The sequence below is a fragment of the Manduca sexta genome, chromosome 10 (genome assembly GCF_014839805.1).
Source record: "Manduca sexta isolate Smith_Timp_Sample1 chromosome 10, JHU_Msex_v1.0, whole genome shotgun sequence".
In the NCBI taxonomy this organism is placed as follows: domain Eukaryota; kingdom Metazoa; phylum Arthropoda; class Insecta; order Lepidoptera; family Sphingidae; genus Manduca; species Manduca sexta.
This window is the reverse complement of record NC_051124.1, coordinates 885,634-900,997: the sequence shown is the minus strand read 5'-3', so window position 1 is coordinate 900,997 and position 15,364 is coordinate 885,634. Positions and strand designations below refer to the sequence as shown.

The 15,364-nt window shown below is 47.7% G+C and overlaps 1 protein-coding gene across 1 annotated transcript; it reads left to right on the top strand.

Annotated features, from left to right (window-relative positions):
* Positions 1 to 1,714: 1,714 nt before the first annotated feature.
* On the top strand, positions 1,715 to 4,556 carry LOC119188926. The gene is made up of 2 exons (XM_037437181.1): positions 1,715 to 3,370; positions 3,402 to 4,556. Exons 1-2 carry the CDS (start codon positions 1,715 to 1,717, stop codon positions 4,554 to 4,556), a joined length of 2,811 nt encoding a protein of 936 aa, XP_037293078.1.
* Positions 4,557 to 15,364: the final 10,808 nt, after the last annotated feature.

Below are 15,364 nucleotides of genomic sequence, written 5' to 3'. Positions count from 1 at the left end.
ACCCGGCGCCGGCGCATCGTCGAACGACGCCCGCCCACCAGAACCCTACGGCCAATCAGAGCGACGGACGCGCCAACGAGGGAAAAACGGCGGGCCAATGGCCGAAAATGCGTAGGAGGCACACCCGTGCGTTATAGTGCCTCCTAAACTAGTATGTAAGTCGGGATATTGTATGCGTAGTTTGTAGTTCGAGGCAGAATAAGAAAATTGGTACGAGATAAGCAGATTCGAAAATAAACCAGTGAACAAATCCGTGGAAGTTTTAATACAGTCCCCAACATTTCCTGGTCCTTCGAGTGCCGGATTTGTTTGTGGTTGACTCGCGTTCGCGAATAGTAGGAAGGCAAACCGAACGTGCCTAGCGTACGCGTGTTACCGTCGCGAATCTTTGTGCACAGCGATATTGTGCGCAGCGCGAATCTCGTGCCCGGGGCACTGAGCGAAAGTGCAGTGATTGTGCATAACGTGACTGGAGTGAGTGAGCTCTGTGAAGTGTAGTGTGAGCCTAGTTTGTCTTTATCGCACGCTCTGCGATACGGTTACGTCCAACACCGCTGTCTACCGAACGCGATGGTGGTGACGAGAAGCCAGGCGACGCAGCCGACGTAGAGGAACAGAGGCGATCCCGTGAACGGCAAGAGTCTGACCGCCGTCGGGAGGAAAGACAAATAAGTCTAGAGAGACTAAGGCGCATATCACAAGAGCCGCCTGCCTCACCTCAGACCGAGCAAGCCACGTCAGTGGGACTAGTGTGTACGCCTTCGACGTCTACGGCGCGCATTATGTCGGAAACGGTGACAAAGGTGACGGCAAAGGATCAGCCACGTGTAAGATCGCCCGCACAGTCCGTTCGATCTACCGCCAGCGTAACAACAAGGTTGCGTTTGGCCGAACTGGAGGCTGCAGAAAAGATGGCAGCTATCAAGAGAAAAGAGCTCGAATTGGAGGCCGAGCTTGTAAAGAAGAAACTCGCTTTGGACGTGTCCGCCATTCAAGACGACGCAGAAAGCGTGCAAGGCGAACAACCCGAAGTAGATGTCAATGAATGGCTAAGGAAGAATCCACTTAGCTCTCGAGGAGAGACCGGTGAGTCAAGGGTGAGAGCTGAGAACGCTGCGCTTCGACCTACCACGAGCGAGATCACCGACGCCTCCGAGAGCCCCGAGCGACATGGAGAAATTGGCAGTCGCACTCGAAAGAATGGCGAGACCTCGGGTGAGACAAGTAGATTTACCAACATTTTCCGGCGCAGTGAACGAGTGGCTTCCTTTAAAGCCGCCATGCAAGACACTACGAAATTGTACAACGTGTCTGCCGCTGAGAACATTCAGCGACTAAGAAGCGCGCTGAAAGGAGAGGCGCGTGATGTCGTGGCCGCACTTTTGCATACGGCCACAGACCCGAGCACTATTATGAAGACATTGGAACAGTGCTTCGACGGCCAGAAGTGATTATTGATCGTGCCTTGGACGAGTTAAGAAAGACGTCCAAGCCCGGCTCAACGGCGACGGAACTCAACAACTTCGCGATCAAGATTCAAAATGTTATATGTGTGTTGCGGAGTATGGATCGCCGTGAGTACCTCTATAATCCACTTTTGACTCGTGAAGTGTTAGAAAAGTTGAGCCCGCACATACGATCACGATGGTGTGATTACGCCTATGAAAATGAAGGAACGGCTGACCCAGAGATCGTCGTATTGTCTCGCTTCCTTATGCGAGAAGCGGACAGAGCGTTGAAATATACGTACGCTCCGTCTGCGGGAACGAGCAGCGCGGCGAAAAGAGAACTCAGACCGGCCATCGCGATCAAGAGAAAGGCGAGCAACGTATACACACTTGAACAAGAAGAAAAACAAGAGTGTCTGGCATGCAGCGAGGCGCATGTGTTAACGCAGTGCCCTAAGTACAAAGCACTTAGCGTCGAACAGCGATGGAACCTGATCAAAGAAAAGAAGCTGTGTTTTAAGTGTGCGAACAGTACTCATCGGCGCATAACATGCAAAGCCAAGCTGTGCGGTGTGGAACAGTGTCGTCGTCCGCATCACTCATCGCTGCATCAAGCGGAAAAGAAACCGGAAAACACAGAGGTACGTGACAAGGAACAAGTATTGTCAGTGACGCCGAAAACGAACGTCGGCGCACGCACCGTGCTTCTGAAGATGTGCCCGGTCGTAGTCGCCGGTCCACGGGGGGAGGTGAGAACGCACGCTCTCCTCGACGAAGGTGCCACGGTGACATTGATGGATGAAGATCTCGCCGAGAAGATAGGTGCAGACGGCCCTACACAAGCACTGCACCTAAGCGGCGTTAACATGGCTCAAAAGGAAAAAGCCAGCAAGTTGGTGACGGTGCGAATTAGAGGTGTGACAGAAGACGAGCCACACTCAATACGAGCAAGAACAATAAAGCACCTGAAACTGCACCAACAGACCATTCCGGCAGTGCTTATGAAGTTGAAGCATTTAAGGGACCTGCCGGAAGAATTGTGCTATGAACGAGCGCGCCCAGGCATCTTATTGGGCGCGGATCATTGGGAGCACATTGTGTCGCGAGAACTGCGAGTTGGCGGCCGCAACGAACCGGCTGCATCAAGAACGCTACTCGGCTGGGTGGTGCACGGTACGTTACCACGTAGCGTCATAACAAAGAAAGAAAACGTGCTTCATATATACGAGCGGGAGCACGACGGACTGCATAACCTCGTGGAAGATCACTTCAAAATAGAAGCGCTCGGCGTCACACCAGAACCGAGAGTGAGTGACGCAGATCGACGAGCCATCGCCACATTGAAGACGTCTATAAGGAAGATAGACTGCGGGTACGAAGTCGGCTTGCCGTGGCGACAAGACAACACCGCCATGCCGCCGAGCTACAACGCGGCACTTCGACGCCTGCGACAAATCGAGCACAAGATGGACGCCTCGCCTGAATTTGCCCGCGAATATACTGCACAGGTGAATAACCTTATAGAAAAAGGATACGCAGTGAGGTGCGACGGGTCAGAATCATCGAGCCCCGTCTGTTGGTACCTCCCTCACTTCGCGGTGCAGAACCCGAACAAGCCTGGCAAGCAGAGGTTGGTGTTCGACGCAGCGGCGACAAGTCACGGGGTGAGTCTGAACGACCACTTACTGGAAGGCCCTGACATGTTGATGTCTCTGCCCGGAATAATGTTTCGGTTCCGGGAGAGCGCTGTAGCAGTCACAGCGGACATACAAGAAATGTTCCTGCGAATCAAGATCCGTGCCGAAGATCAGTCAGCGCAGCAATTTCTGTGGCGCGGTAACGACCGAACCAACCCGCCGCAGCGATTTAAGATGACCAGCATGATCTTCGGTGCAGCGAGTTCACCATTCATGGCGCACTTCGTAAGGAATCACAACGCCAACGCATGCGCAGCTGTATCCCAGAGCAGCGGAGGCCATCACCAAATATCACTATATGGACGACTTGGTGGCCAGCTACGATACACCCGGAGAAGCGCACGAAGCCATAGAGGAAATGAAGACGGTGCACGCGGCGGCGGGATTCACTCTGCGCGGTTGGAACTCGAACGAGAGAGTGTGTTCCTTCGCGACGCCCCCAGAGTTGCGCTCGAATCAGCCCACGCAACTGGGGAGAGCATCAACACAGCAAGATATTGGGACTGCGGTGGGACCCGGAGCGAGACGAGCTGGGATTCAACACAGCAATGAGCCGAGTCCCGAAAGAAGTAAAACGCAAGTGCGCACGCCCACCAAGAGAGAAGCCCTCAGTACAGTCATGTCGATCTACGATCCACTGGGACTTCTCAGCGTGTACACCATTCGCGCCAAGATCATCCTTCAGAACTTATGGCGCTTAAAGATGTCGTGGGACGAACGGGTGCCAGAGGAAGACGGCAAGCTGTTCGCGACGTGGTTGTCGCAACTGTCGGCGATCGGCCAGTTGCGCATTCCCCGACATTATGGACCGACGAGCCACGAGCGACGCATCGAGCTCCACGTTATGTGCGACGCCAGCGAGCAGGCCTACGCAGCGGTGGCGTATTGGCGGATGGTCGGCCAAGAGAACGTTACACTCTCTTTGGTGGCCGCCAAGGCGAAGGTGGCACCGCGACGGACGCAAACGATACCCCGCCTCGAGCTGCAAGCGGCGGTAATCGGGGCGCGCCTCGCTGACGCAGTGAAGAAGGAGCATCGCATCGTGGCGGAGAGAACTATATATTGTACTGACTCCACAACAGTCATCCACTGGATCCGGAACGACGAGCGACGGTACACACCTTCGTCGCGCATCGTTCTGCGGGAGATCGCCGAGCTCACCGACAAAAGTGAGTGGCGATGGCTACCCACGACGCACAACGTCGCCGATGAAGCCACTCGACTTCGGAGCGACGCCGTGAGTGAAGACAGCCGGTGGTTCCGGGGACCTGATTTCCTCCTCGAGCCCGAACAATCATGGCCCACGAGAGACGGAAGTCAGGACGACGAAGCAGAGGTCCTGCACGTCACAGGAGAGCCTCGAAAAAGGAACGTTGGTTGCCCGGACCCGGACCCGCTTCTCCAAGTATGAAACATTGGTGCGAGCTTACGGCGGAGAGTCTTGCGTTCGCGGACATCGCGCGACGCAAGACACCACACCTGGAAGTGGGACACCTGAAGCGGGCGGAGCTGTTATTAATGCAACAGGCGCAAAGGGAGAGCTTCGGGGAAGAGCTGCAACGATTGAAGTCTTCCCAGCCGGTACAAAGGACGAGTCGGCTATTCAAGCTGGACCCGGTGTTAGAAGATGGCGTGCTGCGAGTCCGGGGACGCATCGGAGCAGCCACAGTCCCGGATGACGCCAAACGACCGGTCATCTTGGACGGCCGACACCCCGTCACGAAGCTCATCGTGCTGCAAGAACACTGTGCCGCAGGTCACGCAAATAGGGAGCGCGTGACCAACGACCTGCGGCAAAAATATTGGATAATACACCTGAGGCCCACCGTGCGCACCGTGGAACGAGACTGCGCACTGTGTAAGGTGCGACGCTCGAAGCCGCAGCCACCGGCCACGGGAGATCTACCCCGTGCCCGCTTGACCCGTATCATCGGCCCTTCTCCAACTGCGGAGTGGACTACTTCGGGCCGATGATAGTGAAGATCGGACGCCGGCGAGAGAAGCGTTGGGGCGCGCTGTTCACCTGTCTAACGACACGCGCCATACATCTGGAGCTCGCCGCATCCCTGTCAACACGGATTCGGCCATCATGGCGTTGCGCAGGATGGCAGCAAGAAGAGGATGGCCGAAAATAATGTATTCCGACAACGCCACAAACTTCAGGGAGCGGATGAAGAGCTACGAGCGGCCTACAAGGAGTGGCAACCCGAGCTACGCAACGTCGGGCTGCTGCATCGGATGGAGGGTGGCGCTTTCATCTCCCTCCGGGCGCACCCAACCAGGGAGGTGCGTGGGAACGGTTGGTGCGATCAGTCAAAACCGCACTAACCGTCACCCTAAAGGAAAAGGCGCCGTCCGAAGAAACCCTACGGACGTTGTTGGCTGAAGCCGAACATTCAGTCAACTCAAGACCACTGACCCACGTGAGCGTCGACCCGAGGGACCCGGAGGCGCTCACGCCCAATCACTTTTGTTGGGCTCATCATCGGGCCTTCCCACAATCGGACCCTGTGAAGACGTCGATCGACGGGCATGGCGAGCGGCGCAGGCGTTGGCGGACAACTTCTGGCGCCGGTGGATAGCGGAGTACCTACCGACCCTGGTACCCCGCGGCGAGTCAACAAGAAGAGTTCGTCTCGCTGCGCGTGAACGACGTGGTCGCCATCGCCGACCAACAGCTGCCGAGGAACGTGTGGCCGCTGGGGATCGTCCAGCGCACGTTCGAGGGACCCGACGGAGCCATACGAGTCGCTGAAATCAAGACAAAGAGCGGCGTATTTCGACGCCCGGTGACGAAGATCGTCGTGCTGCACCCGGAGGAGGAGGCTGCGCGAGCTACGCCGGGGAGGATGTTAGCGACACGACGACTTCGCGGCCGCCGTGACACTGAGGCCCGTCGACGACGCTGCCTAAGGAGCGACGTTACGGGACGGCGGACGCAGCGGGACTGAGGCCCGCGCGCCGCACGCTCAGCGAGCGACCCGTCAACGCCGCATCCAGAGGAGCAACGTCGCGGGACGGCGGTCGCCGCGCGACTGAGGCGCGCACTGCGCGCGCTCGACGAGGGACCCGGCGCCGGCGCATCATGGAACGACGCCCCGCCCACCAGAACCCTACGGCCAATCAGAGCGACGGACGCGCCAACGAGGGAAAAACGGCGGGCCAATGACCGAAAAATGCGTAGGAGGCACACCCGTGCGTTATAGTGCCTCCTAAACTAGTATGTAAGTCGGGATATTGTATGCGTAGTTTGTAGTTCGAGGCAGAATAAGAAAATTGGTACGAGATAAGCAGATTCGAAAATAAACCAGTGAACAAATCCGTGGAAGTTTTAATACAGTCCCCAACAAATAGGGTGGTAAAATCGAAACAACTACTGAAGCGGTACGCAAAGGGAGGTCACAGAAAAATTTTGTTTACGGATGAGAAAATTTTTACAATTGAGCAACATTTTAACAAACAAAATGACCGTATTTATGCTCAAAGCTCTAAGGAAGCTTCCCAATTAGTCGACAGAGTGCAACGTGGACATTATCCGACTTCAGTGATGGTTTGGTGGGGTGTTAGCTATGAAGGAGTGACTGAGCCATATTTTTGTGAAAAGGTATCAAAACATCGGCACAAGTGTATCAAGATACCATTCTTGAGAAGGTAGTTAAGCCCCTTAACATCACCATGTTCAATAACCAAGTATGGTCCTTCCAGCAAGACTCGGCGCCGGGTCATAAAGCTCGGTCCACGCAGTCTTGGTTGGAATCGAACGTTTCGGACTTCATCAGAGCTGAAGACTGGCCGTCGTCTAGTCCCGATCTTAATCCGCTGGATTATGATTTGTGGTCAGTTTTAGAGAGTACAGCTTGCTCTAAACGCCATGATAATTTGGAGTCCCTAAAACAATCTATACGATTGGCAGTGAAGAATTTTCCCATGGAAAGAGTGCGTGCTTCTATTGATAACTGGCCTCATCGTTTAAAGGACTGTATTGCAGCCAATGGAGACCACTTCGAATAAGCTTTTTATATTTTTAATTGTTTTATATTTATGTATTAAACTGACACACTGTAAAAGTAATAAATGTTATTTGCAGTTAACAATTTTCTTTTTTCTTTATTACAATATTTATGGCAAGACTAGGTATTAAAAATAACAATGATATTAACAAGTCAAAAGATGCTAGCTCAAGTCATGTTGACCGGGACTATATTTCTGAACAGCGTTGGTATTCAGGCTCTCCTAACTTTGAGTTGTTATAGTTAAAGAATACAGCAGCGACCAACAAGCGACAGAAACCCCTTATAATTGATTAAGGCGAGGAATATAATGAATTTATTAAACATCTACATAAAAAAAGAAATAACCCAGACAAACGCATTTCATAGAAAGTTTTAGCAAGACTCAACTCACACTCAGCACATCTAAAAATACTGCATCAAGCCTACCATTCTCTCCTAACCCATAACTCACTGTCATTTCCCCACGTAACCCATTTTGTCAGATCCACAATTCTCCATTGTCAAAGTCGCGAGTGGCCCATTCGCAGAACTAAATAGAGGCACATGAAACAGAATACTAAAATCATAGGACAGATGCGGACGCTGCACTATCTTCATATTTTATTCACCGCGGCCGTGTAAAAGCGCTTGTCGCTGCAAAATTCACTCGTGAAATGTTTTTGCTTTATGTAGAGTTCCGTAGGCGGGAGACGGGGCGGCTGTGTTAAACATAATACCGCTTAACGAGGCATTGGTTATTTTTGTGCGAATTATAGTTATGAATGGTCATAATGCAGGCTGAGTAAATCTGCATTGTCTATTTTTACCACCAAGCACTAGGCAACTGTGGGCAAACCTTGTCTATTATAGATATTATTTACTGAGGGCACCCAATTTTCGTGTGTTCCGTCTCATGATGTATTGGAGGCGACCTTATCGCCATATCGGAGACTAATTCTAAACTCCGGGCATATTCTATTCAAACAAATGTAATTTTTAATTTACTTTACATTTTAATAGGAATAACTCATATCTCGTGATAAAAAATCGCCCTTAAATAAACTAATAATCTTATCAAATAAATACAGAACCCATTCCCCGCGTGGTTGCTGCGCTATCGTTTTGCCGTGTCCGCGGTGTAGGCGCACCGGGCCTGCACTGTTCGGTGTCGGTTTTACTTGTTTAGTTATTTTTTGCGCACGTGTTGTGAGTTTTCGGATTTTGGCGCTCAAGTGATATTTGTGAAAAGATTTTAAATTGTCACGTGGATTTTGCAACCATTTTGCGCCACCGCCTCATGTCTTTTTGTTTTGAAAAATGTTGGCAACATTTATTAATTTCTCGAATTTTCCGTGTTTGGATGAAAATTACGCAGTGTTTTAATCTCACTAAGTGGGCAAACATTTAAAATTATTATGGTATTTCGTAAATTTACCATTCGTGAAGTAATGATAGGTGAGAAGCCAAACGACGCACTGAAAACAGAATTAAACTTAGATTATATAAGTTTCGAACAAAAAATATCACAAAAATATTGCTATCTAAGTGTCGAACCCGGGGCTTTAATACTTCACTGATTAAGTACTTTACTATGAGACCAATAAAGCACAATATTCTTACACAACAAATCTTCTCTATCCTAAACTTTTCACAATCCATACATATTATACTAAAAAAAGGGAGCCTAAAACGATTCTATGGTAGAGAATGTTCCCTAAAATATTTCGGAAGCCGATACTTAATCCCTAAAGACTTGAGACAGCCATCTTTAGTCGACAAAAAATGTCTGGACATAAGAGCTATCAGCCTCACAACAAAGACATTAACTAGTTTTTGTACAATAACGACTCATTTTTTTCTTATGTTCGGAAGGTTTTTTGCAGCATATGAGTCAGCCGTCCTCTTGTGATAAGTGATTATCGGTTATAATAAAAAAATATAACAAGGTTCCAACATTTTCAAAAATAGGAATAGTGAGAAAAGTTAGTTTCGTCCGTCAGGCTATGTGATTACGAATAGATCTTTCTAAATCTTTAGTAGTCCGACTTGAGAATTAAACTTAAGACGTTAGTGTTTTCAAAACTTCTTATACTATTGAGTCCATAATAATAGGGTGTCACAAGATAGTAAATTACATCAGAAAAATAGTATAGTTACGAAAGACTTTAGACACAAGAGTCTCAACAACGAGTTGACTCTACAATATTTGTCATAATATTTTCACAAAGATGGCTTCTTTTCAGAAAATAGCAACGCTTTATATACGTTACATAACGTTAAAAGGTTGCGTGGGGTTTTTCGTAGTTACCAAGTTTCCAAACCATGCGGACGGATAGAGCCCTTGTGAGATTCAGCTTGCTTACCGCGCCGCTTTACGTAGAGTCTAAGGTACAGACTTCATAGGTTGTAATTAATTGGTGTTTCCGTTATAGTATGGTTAGAGGAATTTTAAATTCACTGAAATAAGGTCGATAAGGGCTGATTTATTCCTTGTAAAAATTACTTCGTGCCATATTATATCTACGAGCCGTTAGTGGCTAAGTATGCGTGTTTTGTTCTATTATATTTTAGACTAGTAAGGTCGTACCGCATTTATTTTATAACCATACAGCCACCACACGACGAAAGGCCCCATATTTATAAATTTATAGTTTACAATTTTCCATCAAATATCCCTAGAATCACCTTCATCATCAGCCCGTTGCAGTCCACTGATGGACAAAGGCCTCTCCCAAGGTACGCCACAGAGCCTGGTCTGCTGCTTTATCACCTATGCCCAATAGAATATACTTTATACATAAACTCATTTATCTACCAGAAAATTAAAATTCTTATAAAATTCTAGTATCGTACACATATCTATTCTAAAATAACGGATTCGCCTACCTCCCATGGCTTGTCCGTCACCTTGGCCCAATAGAATATACTTTATAAATACACTTTATTAACCCACCGGAAAATTAGAATTCTTATAAAATTCTAGTACCGTACACAGACCTATTCTAAAATGACGGATTCGCCCACCTCCCATGGCTTGTTGGCCGTCCGTCATCGCAAAGCTAGCGCTAAATTGGCAGCCGCGGCGTCTGGCTGCGCCCTGTCAGATTATACTGACGGCTGTCTTCATGGATACAGCTTGCGGACATCCACCTCTATATAGTGAGGTAAAACGACTAAATGTCATATGTATATATAAATGTCAATGCATAAATAGGTCTTTTTATAATGATTTCTTATGTTTACGCGAATGTAAGACATTGAAATAAAACTATTTCGCGGGGTTTATCGCTTTTTTTAAATATTTTCTCCTGACATTTCGAAGACTGGAGCCTTCGTGGTCACGCAAAAAAGTTTTATTTTTAAGTATTTTGTATTTCTGTTGTCTGTTTTGCTGCTAAGTTAAGCAATTACTACTGTAGTTGGGTTTGTGGAGTTTGTAGCAAGCATTACCATAGGTATTATAATGTAAGATTAGTGAGCTTTATGTAAATTAGGACTTAAGTCTTCAGAGTTAATAGCACAGTGCTATATTACAAAGATTTTACAACAAAATTATCTGATTATGTATTTCTGCTTACCCTTTTGGGGATAACAACGATTCATATAACTACTGCAGCTCTCAACTCACATTTTTCAAAATCGAAAATACGTAAATAAATCCAGCTTCAAAACCTAATGCGCTATTTACGGGCACTAAGCAGAGCCCTACAGGGACGCACTAAGCTCCTAGTGAAGGGGTGTTTAGACAGATTTATCCGTCTGCCGGTGGACAGTGACGGAGTCAGGTGGGCCCCGTGCCAGCACGCGCCGTGACGCGCGGATTACGAGCCGTGTACTCGTCTCTACGTGAAATACGATGCTTGGAGGACACCAATATAGTTTGGGGTTTATTTTTTTGTGATTAGTTAAATTTGTAACGTCAATCAAACTCAATCGGTGGTGGTCGACTGGTTTATTCAACATTTAGTACAACCCGCATTAACAATAAGAAATAATTATAAACTAACTTCTAAATACCCAACACCTTTCCCCTTTTAAAATCTTACGTAATCTAAAATTATTCTACATTCTTCCTAGATCTATTATAAGCACGTATTGCGCGTGCAGAGGCTCCGGGTGCAGGCTCAGGTGACCGTACTGTCGGTAAGCAGTCCAGCTGCGGCACTGAGCCCTTGTCTGGCTGCGTCTTCTCCCCTTCTGTACCCGAAGCATCTTCACATGTGCTGTCGGCATCCCTATTATTCGCTCCAATCGCATCATTTTTATCGGTGGACTCCGGTGCAGGGACTAGACTCGTGCGCGTTAAAGAATGGCGCGTGCTTGCTTTCAATGGTATAATTTGATCTTGGTGCCGTTTCCACTCAACTCCGTTCCCTATATTTACTTTATACGAAACCGGCCCGGATTTATTTACAATTTTCCCTTCGGACCACTTTTCGCCCTTGGCCGAGTAATCTCGAGCGAGTACAGTGTCCCCAACATGAATTTCGCGGTGTGTGCCACCCGCCGCGGCCATTTGTCGACGTTGCGCGTCTTCCACCGTTCGCGATATATCGGGACGTAAGGCGTCCAGTTTGCTACGAAGACGGTGACCTAATAGGGCTACGGCCGGTGACACACCCGTCGTGGCCTGTTCACAATTACGGTACTGGAGTAAAAACTGATTTAATGCCTTGGGCACGGGTTCGCCTTCGATTAATGCCCGTTTAATAGCTTTTTTTACCATTTTCACGGCATTCTCAGCCGCGCCATTACCTTGCGGTCTGTACGGAGCCGAAGTCACATGTCTTATACAATGGTTTAAGCAATACTCTTTAAATAACTGCGAAAAGAAAGGAGGACCGTTGTCAGTAACCAGTTGCAACGGTAAGCCAAACCTAGCAAAAATAGATCTTAAAACATTAATGGTAGTGGTGGCATCAGTACGTGTCATCATTATAGCCTCAATCCATTTGGAATATGCGTCAATTATGATAAGGAATTTTTTATCCGCACAATCCGCAAAATCCGCGTGAATACGATGCCACGGCTTATTAGGGAACTCCCAGGGATGTATAAGTGCCCGCGGCGGTGCGTCTCGGACGGCCCGACAAGCCTCACATGACCTTACGATACTCTCTATATCATTGTCTAGCGTAGGCCAATACACGTAATTACGCGCTATATTTTTCATTTTAACTATTCCCAGGTGGCCTTCATGAATCAGACTAAGTACATTTTTATATATCGACGAGGGTATTATAATTCTATATTTATAAATGAGACACCCTAAATCTAAAATTATTTCATTTCGACGAGTAAAATAAGGCCTTTCTTCGTCGCATCTGGCTACTGACGGCCACCCAAACATGACGTAACCTATTATTTTACTTAATAAGACATCTTTTTTAGTTTCTCTGCTAACATCCTTATAATTAACCGGTAGACATTCTTGTACTAAATTAAGATAGCTTACTGAATCCGATGGGCGTTTCTCCGAGGGCAACGGCAAGCGCGACAGAGCGTCAGCTGGTCCGTTATCTCGCGAACGTACGAATTCAACCACGAAATCATATGCAGCCAAACGCGCTGCCCACCTCTGTAATCGACTCGCGGCTGTTTGCGGGATACCTACTTTCTTACCGAAAATATAGGTTAAGGGCTGATGATCCGTTCGTAAAGTAAATCGCCTTCCATAAAGATATTGGTGATGTCGCGTAATACCGAAAAATATCGCCAGAGCTTCTTTATCTAACTGACTGTAATTCCTCTCAGCTGAATTTAAAGTTCGCGAGACGCAGCTTACTGGTCTTTCTGTACCGTCTTGGAAACGATGAGCCAACACTGCACCGAGGCCATAAGCACTGCTGTCTACTGATAATACTAGAGGGCGCCCCTCCGAATAATGCGCCAGTAGGCGTTCGCTTACTAAAACGCGTTTGCATTCTAAAAAAGCCGTCTCACAATCTACACTCCATGCCCAATTGATATCTTTTTTTAACAATTCATGTAAAGGATATAATATAATACTTAAGTTCGGAATAAATTTACCATAATAATTTAATAAACCAAGAAAACTTTTTAACTGCGTTACGTTTTCTGGGCGTGGGGCATTCGATATAGCTTTTAATTTATTTGGATCTGGGTGTAAGCCTAATTTATCAATTATAAATCCCAAGTATTTAACATTGTTTTTTAAAAATGTGCATTTATCTAGTTTAATCGTAAACCCCATATCACGTAGTCTACTGAGGACAGCCCGTAAGTTACTTAAATGTGTTGACCTTGAGGAGCCCGTGCAACACACATCATCTAAATAAACAACACAACCGGGCACACCACGCAAAGTTTCCTCCATTAGCTTTTGGAATTTCTCCGGAATACAATTTAAGCCGTAAGGTGTGCGCCGATATGCAAAGGTCCCTAGATGCGTCGTTATAGCGGTGTACGGCTGTGACTCTTCACCTAATAAACACTGTTCATATGCACGGGATAGGTCAATTTTTGAAAATTCCTCTCCCCCACTTAAATTTGCGAATAGCTCCTCTATGCGTGGGAGTGGATAAAAATCGCGTTTTAATTTAGGGTTAATTGTTATTTTAAAATCCCCGCAAATTCTAATCTCACCGTTTGCTTTTACTACCGGTACAATGGGAGTTCCGTACGGCGAGTGGTCGACTCGATAGATAGTGCCCTCTTTTTCTAGTCGTTCCAATTCCCGCTCGACGCGTGTTCGCAGTGCCAGCGGCACTGGCCTCGCACGCACGTACACCGGTTCCTCATCCGTCAATTGTAAATGAAGTTTGCGCTTACATGTACCCAACTTATTTGTGAACACCTCAGGGAACTCATTAGTCAACCGAGCAACAAATCCGTCGTCATTAATTGCATTAATATTTATTTGCCTAATATTTAACGCGCGAATCCATTCCCTGCCCAGTAGTGGTCGTCCACCGTTCTTAATGACATGCAGAGACAAATTAGATATCTTTAAATTGTCCAGTTCTACTTCTACATTTATATGGCCGAGTGATTCAATACGGGAACCCGAATAACAACGTAGCGATAAATTATCGGGTTGTAATATTTTGTGAGCAAATTTATTTTTATAAAAAATCTCACTCACCGCCGAAATTCTGCTTCCCGTATCGATTTCACATTCTACAGGTTGGCCATCAATTTTTACAAATAACAAATACGGTTTGTTACCCTTAGACTCTAAACGGACATTATAAAAGTCCTCATCCTCCGTAGATTCACGTTCATTCACATAATAGTGACCGTACGACCGGCCTCCGTCGTGCACTTCACTACACATCACTTTCAAATGACCCCGTTGATTGCACTCATCACAGTTGTACTTAGCAAACCGACACTTATCGGGCCGATGTCCCTTGCCGCATCGCCAGCATCGCAGCGCCGCATCGCGCCCACCGCCGCCAACGCTGGGCCGGTACAGGCCCCGCGCACCGCTGCCGCCGGTCCCGCTGCCGCGGGCGCCTACGCCGCCGGTACCGCTGCCGTGTCGCCGCGCGCTCGTCTTATGCAGGCCTTCGACCGCGTCGCTGCCTACACCTGAGGTCCCCGCGCCCACTGCCGTGGCGCCGCTCACCTCCGCGTGTTTTTCTGCAGCCTCTAGTGCCAGAGCCAACTCCACCGCATCATTGTATTTAATTGACTTCTCAGCGAAAATACGCGACCTCATCGCTTCACTCACTAGTCCCGAAACAAACTGGTCTCGTAAGTTTTCCTCGAGTGTAGTACCAAAATTGCATGTGGTCGCGAGGTGCTTTAAATTTTGTAAGTACTCAGTTAACGACTCGCCGATTTTTTGCCTTCGTAATCTAAATATGTGGCGTTCGGCTATTTCTGACCTCTGTGGTTCCAAATGGTCTGCCACTAATTTCACTATATCATCAAATTTTTTTGATTCGGGATGATCCGGCGAACACAAATCGCACATTAACGAATACGTGGCTTTCCCCACGACCGTTATTAACAAGGGCACCCAGAGGTCATCTTTTATTTCATTAAGTAAAATGTACTGTCTTACGCGACGAATATACGGATGCCATTGCTTCGAACTCAAGTCGAATGGTTCTAATTTACCGATTGGCATTATTGCGAGTCAAGATAAAATGTGTAACTGATTCACAATTTCACACGCGTCAATGTAAGTTCGCTACCGCCTCGTCGCCAGTGTAACGTCAATCAAACTCAAGCGGTGGTGGTCGACTGGTTTATTCAA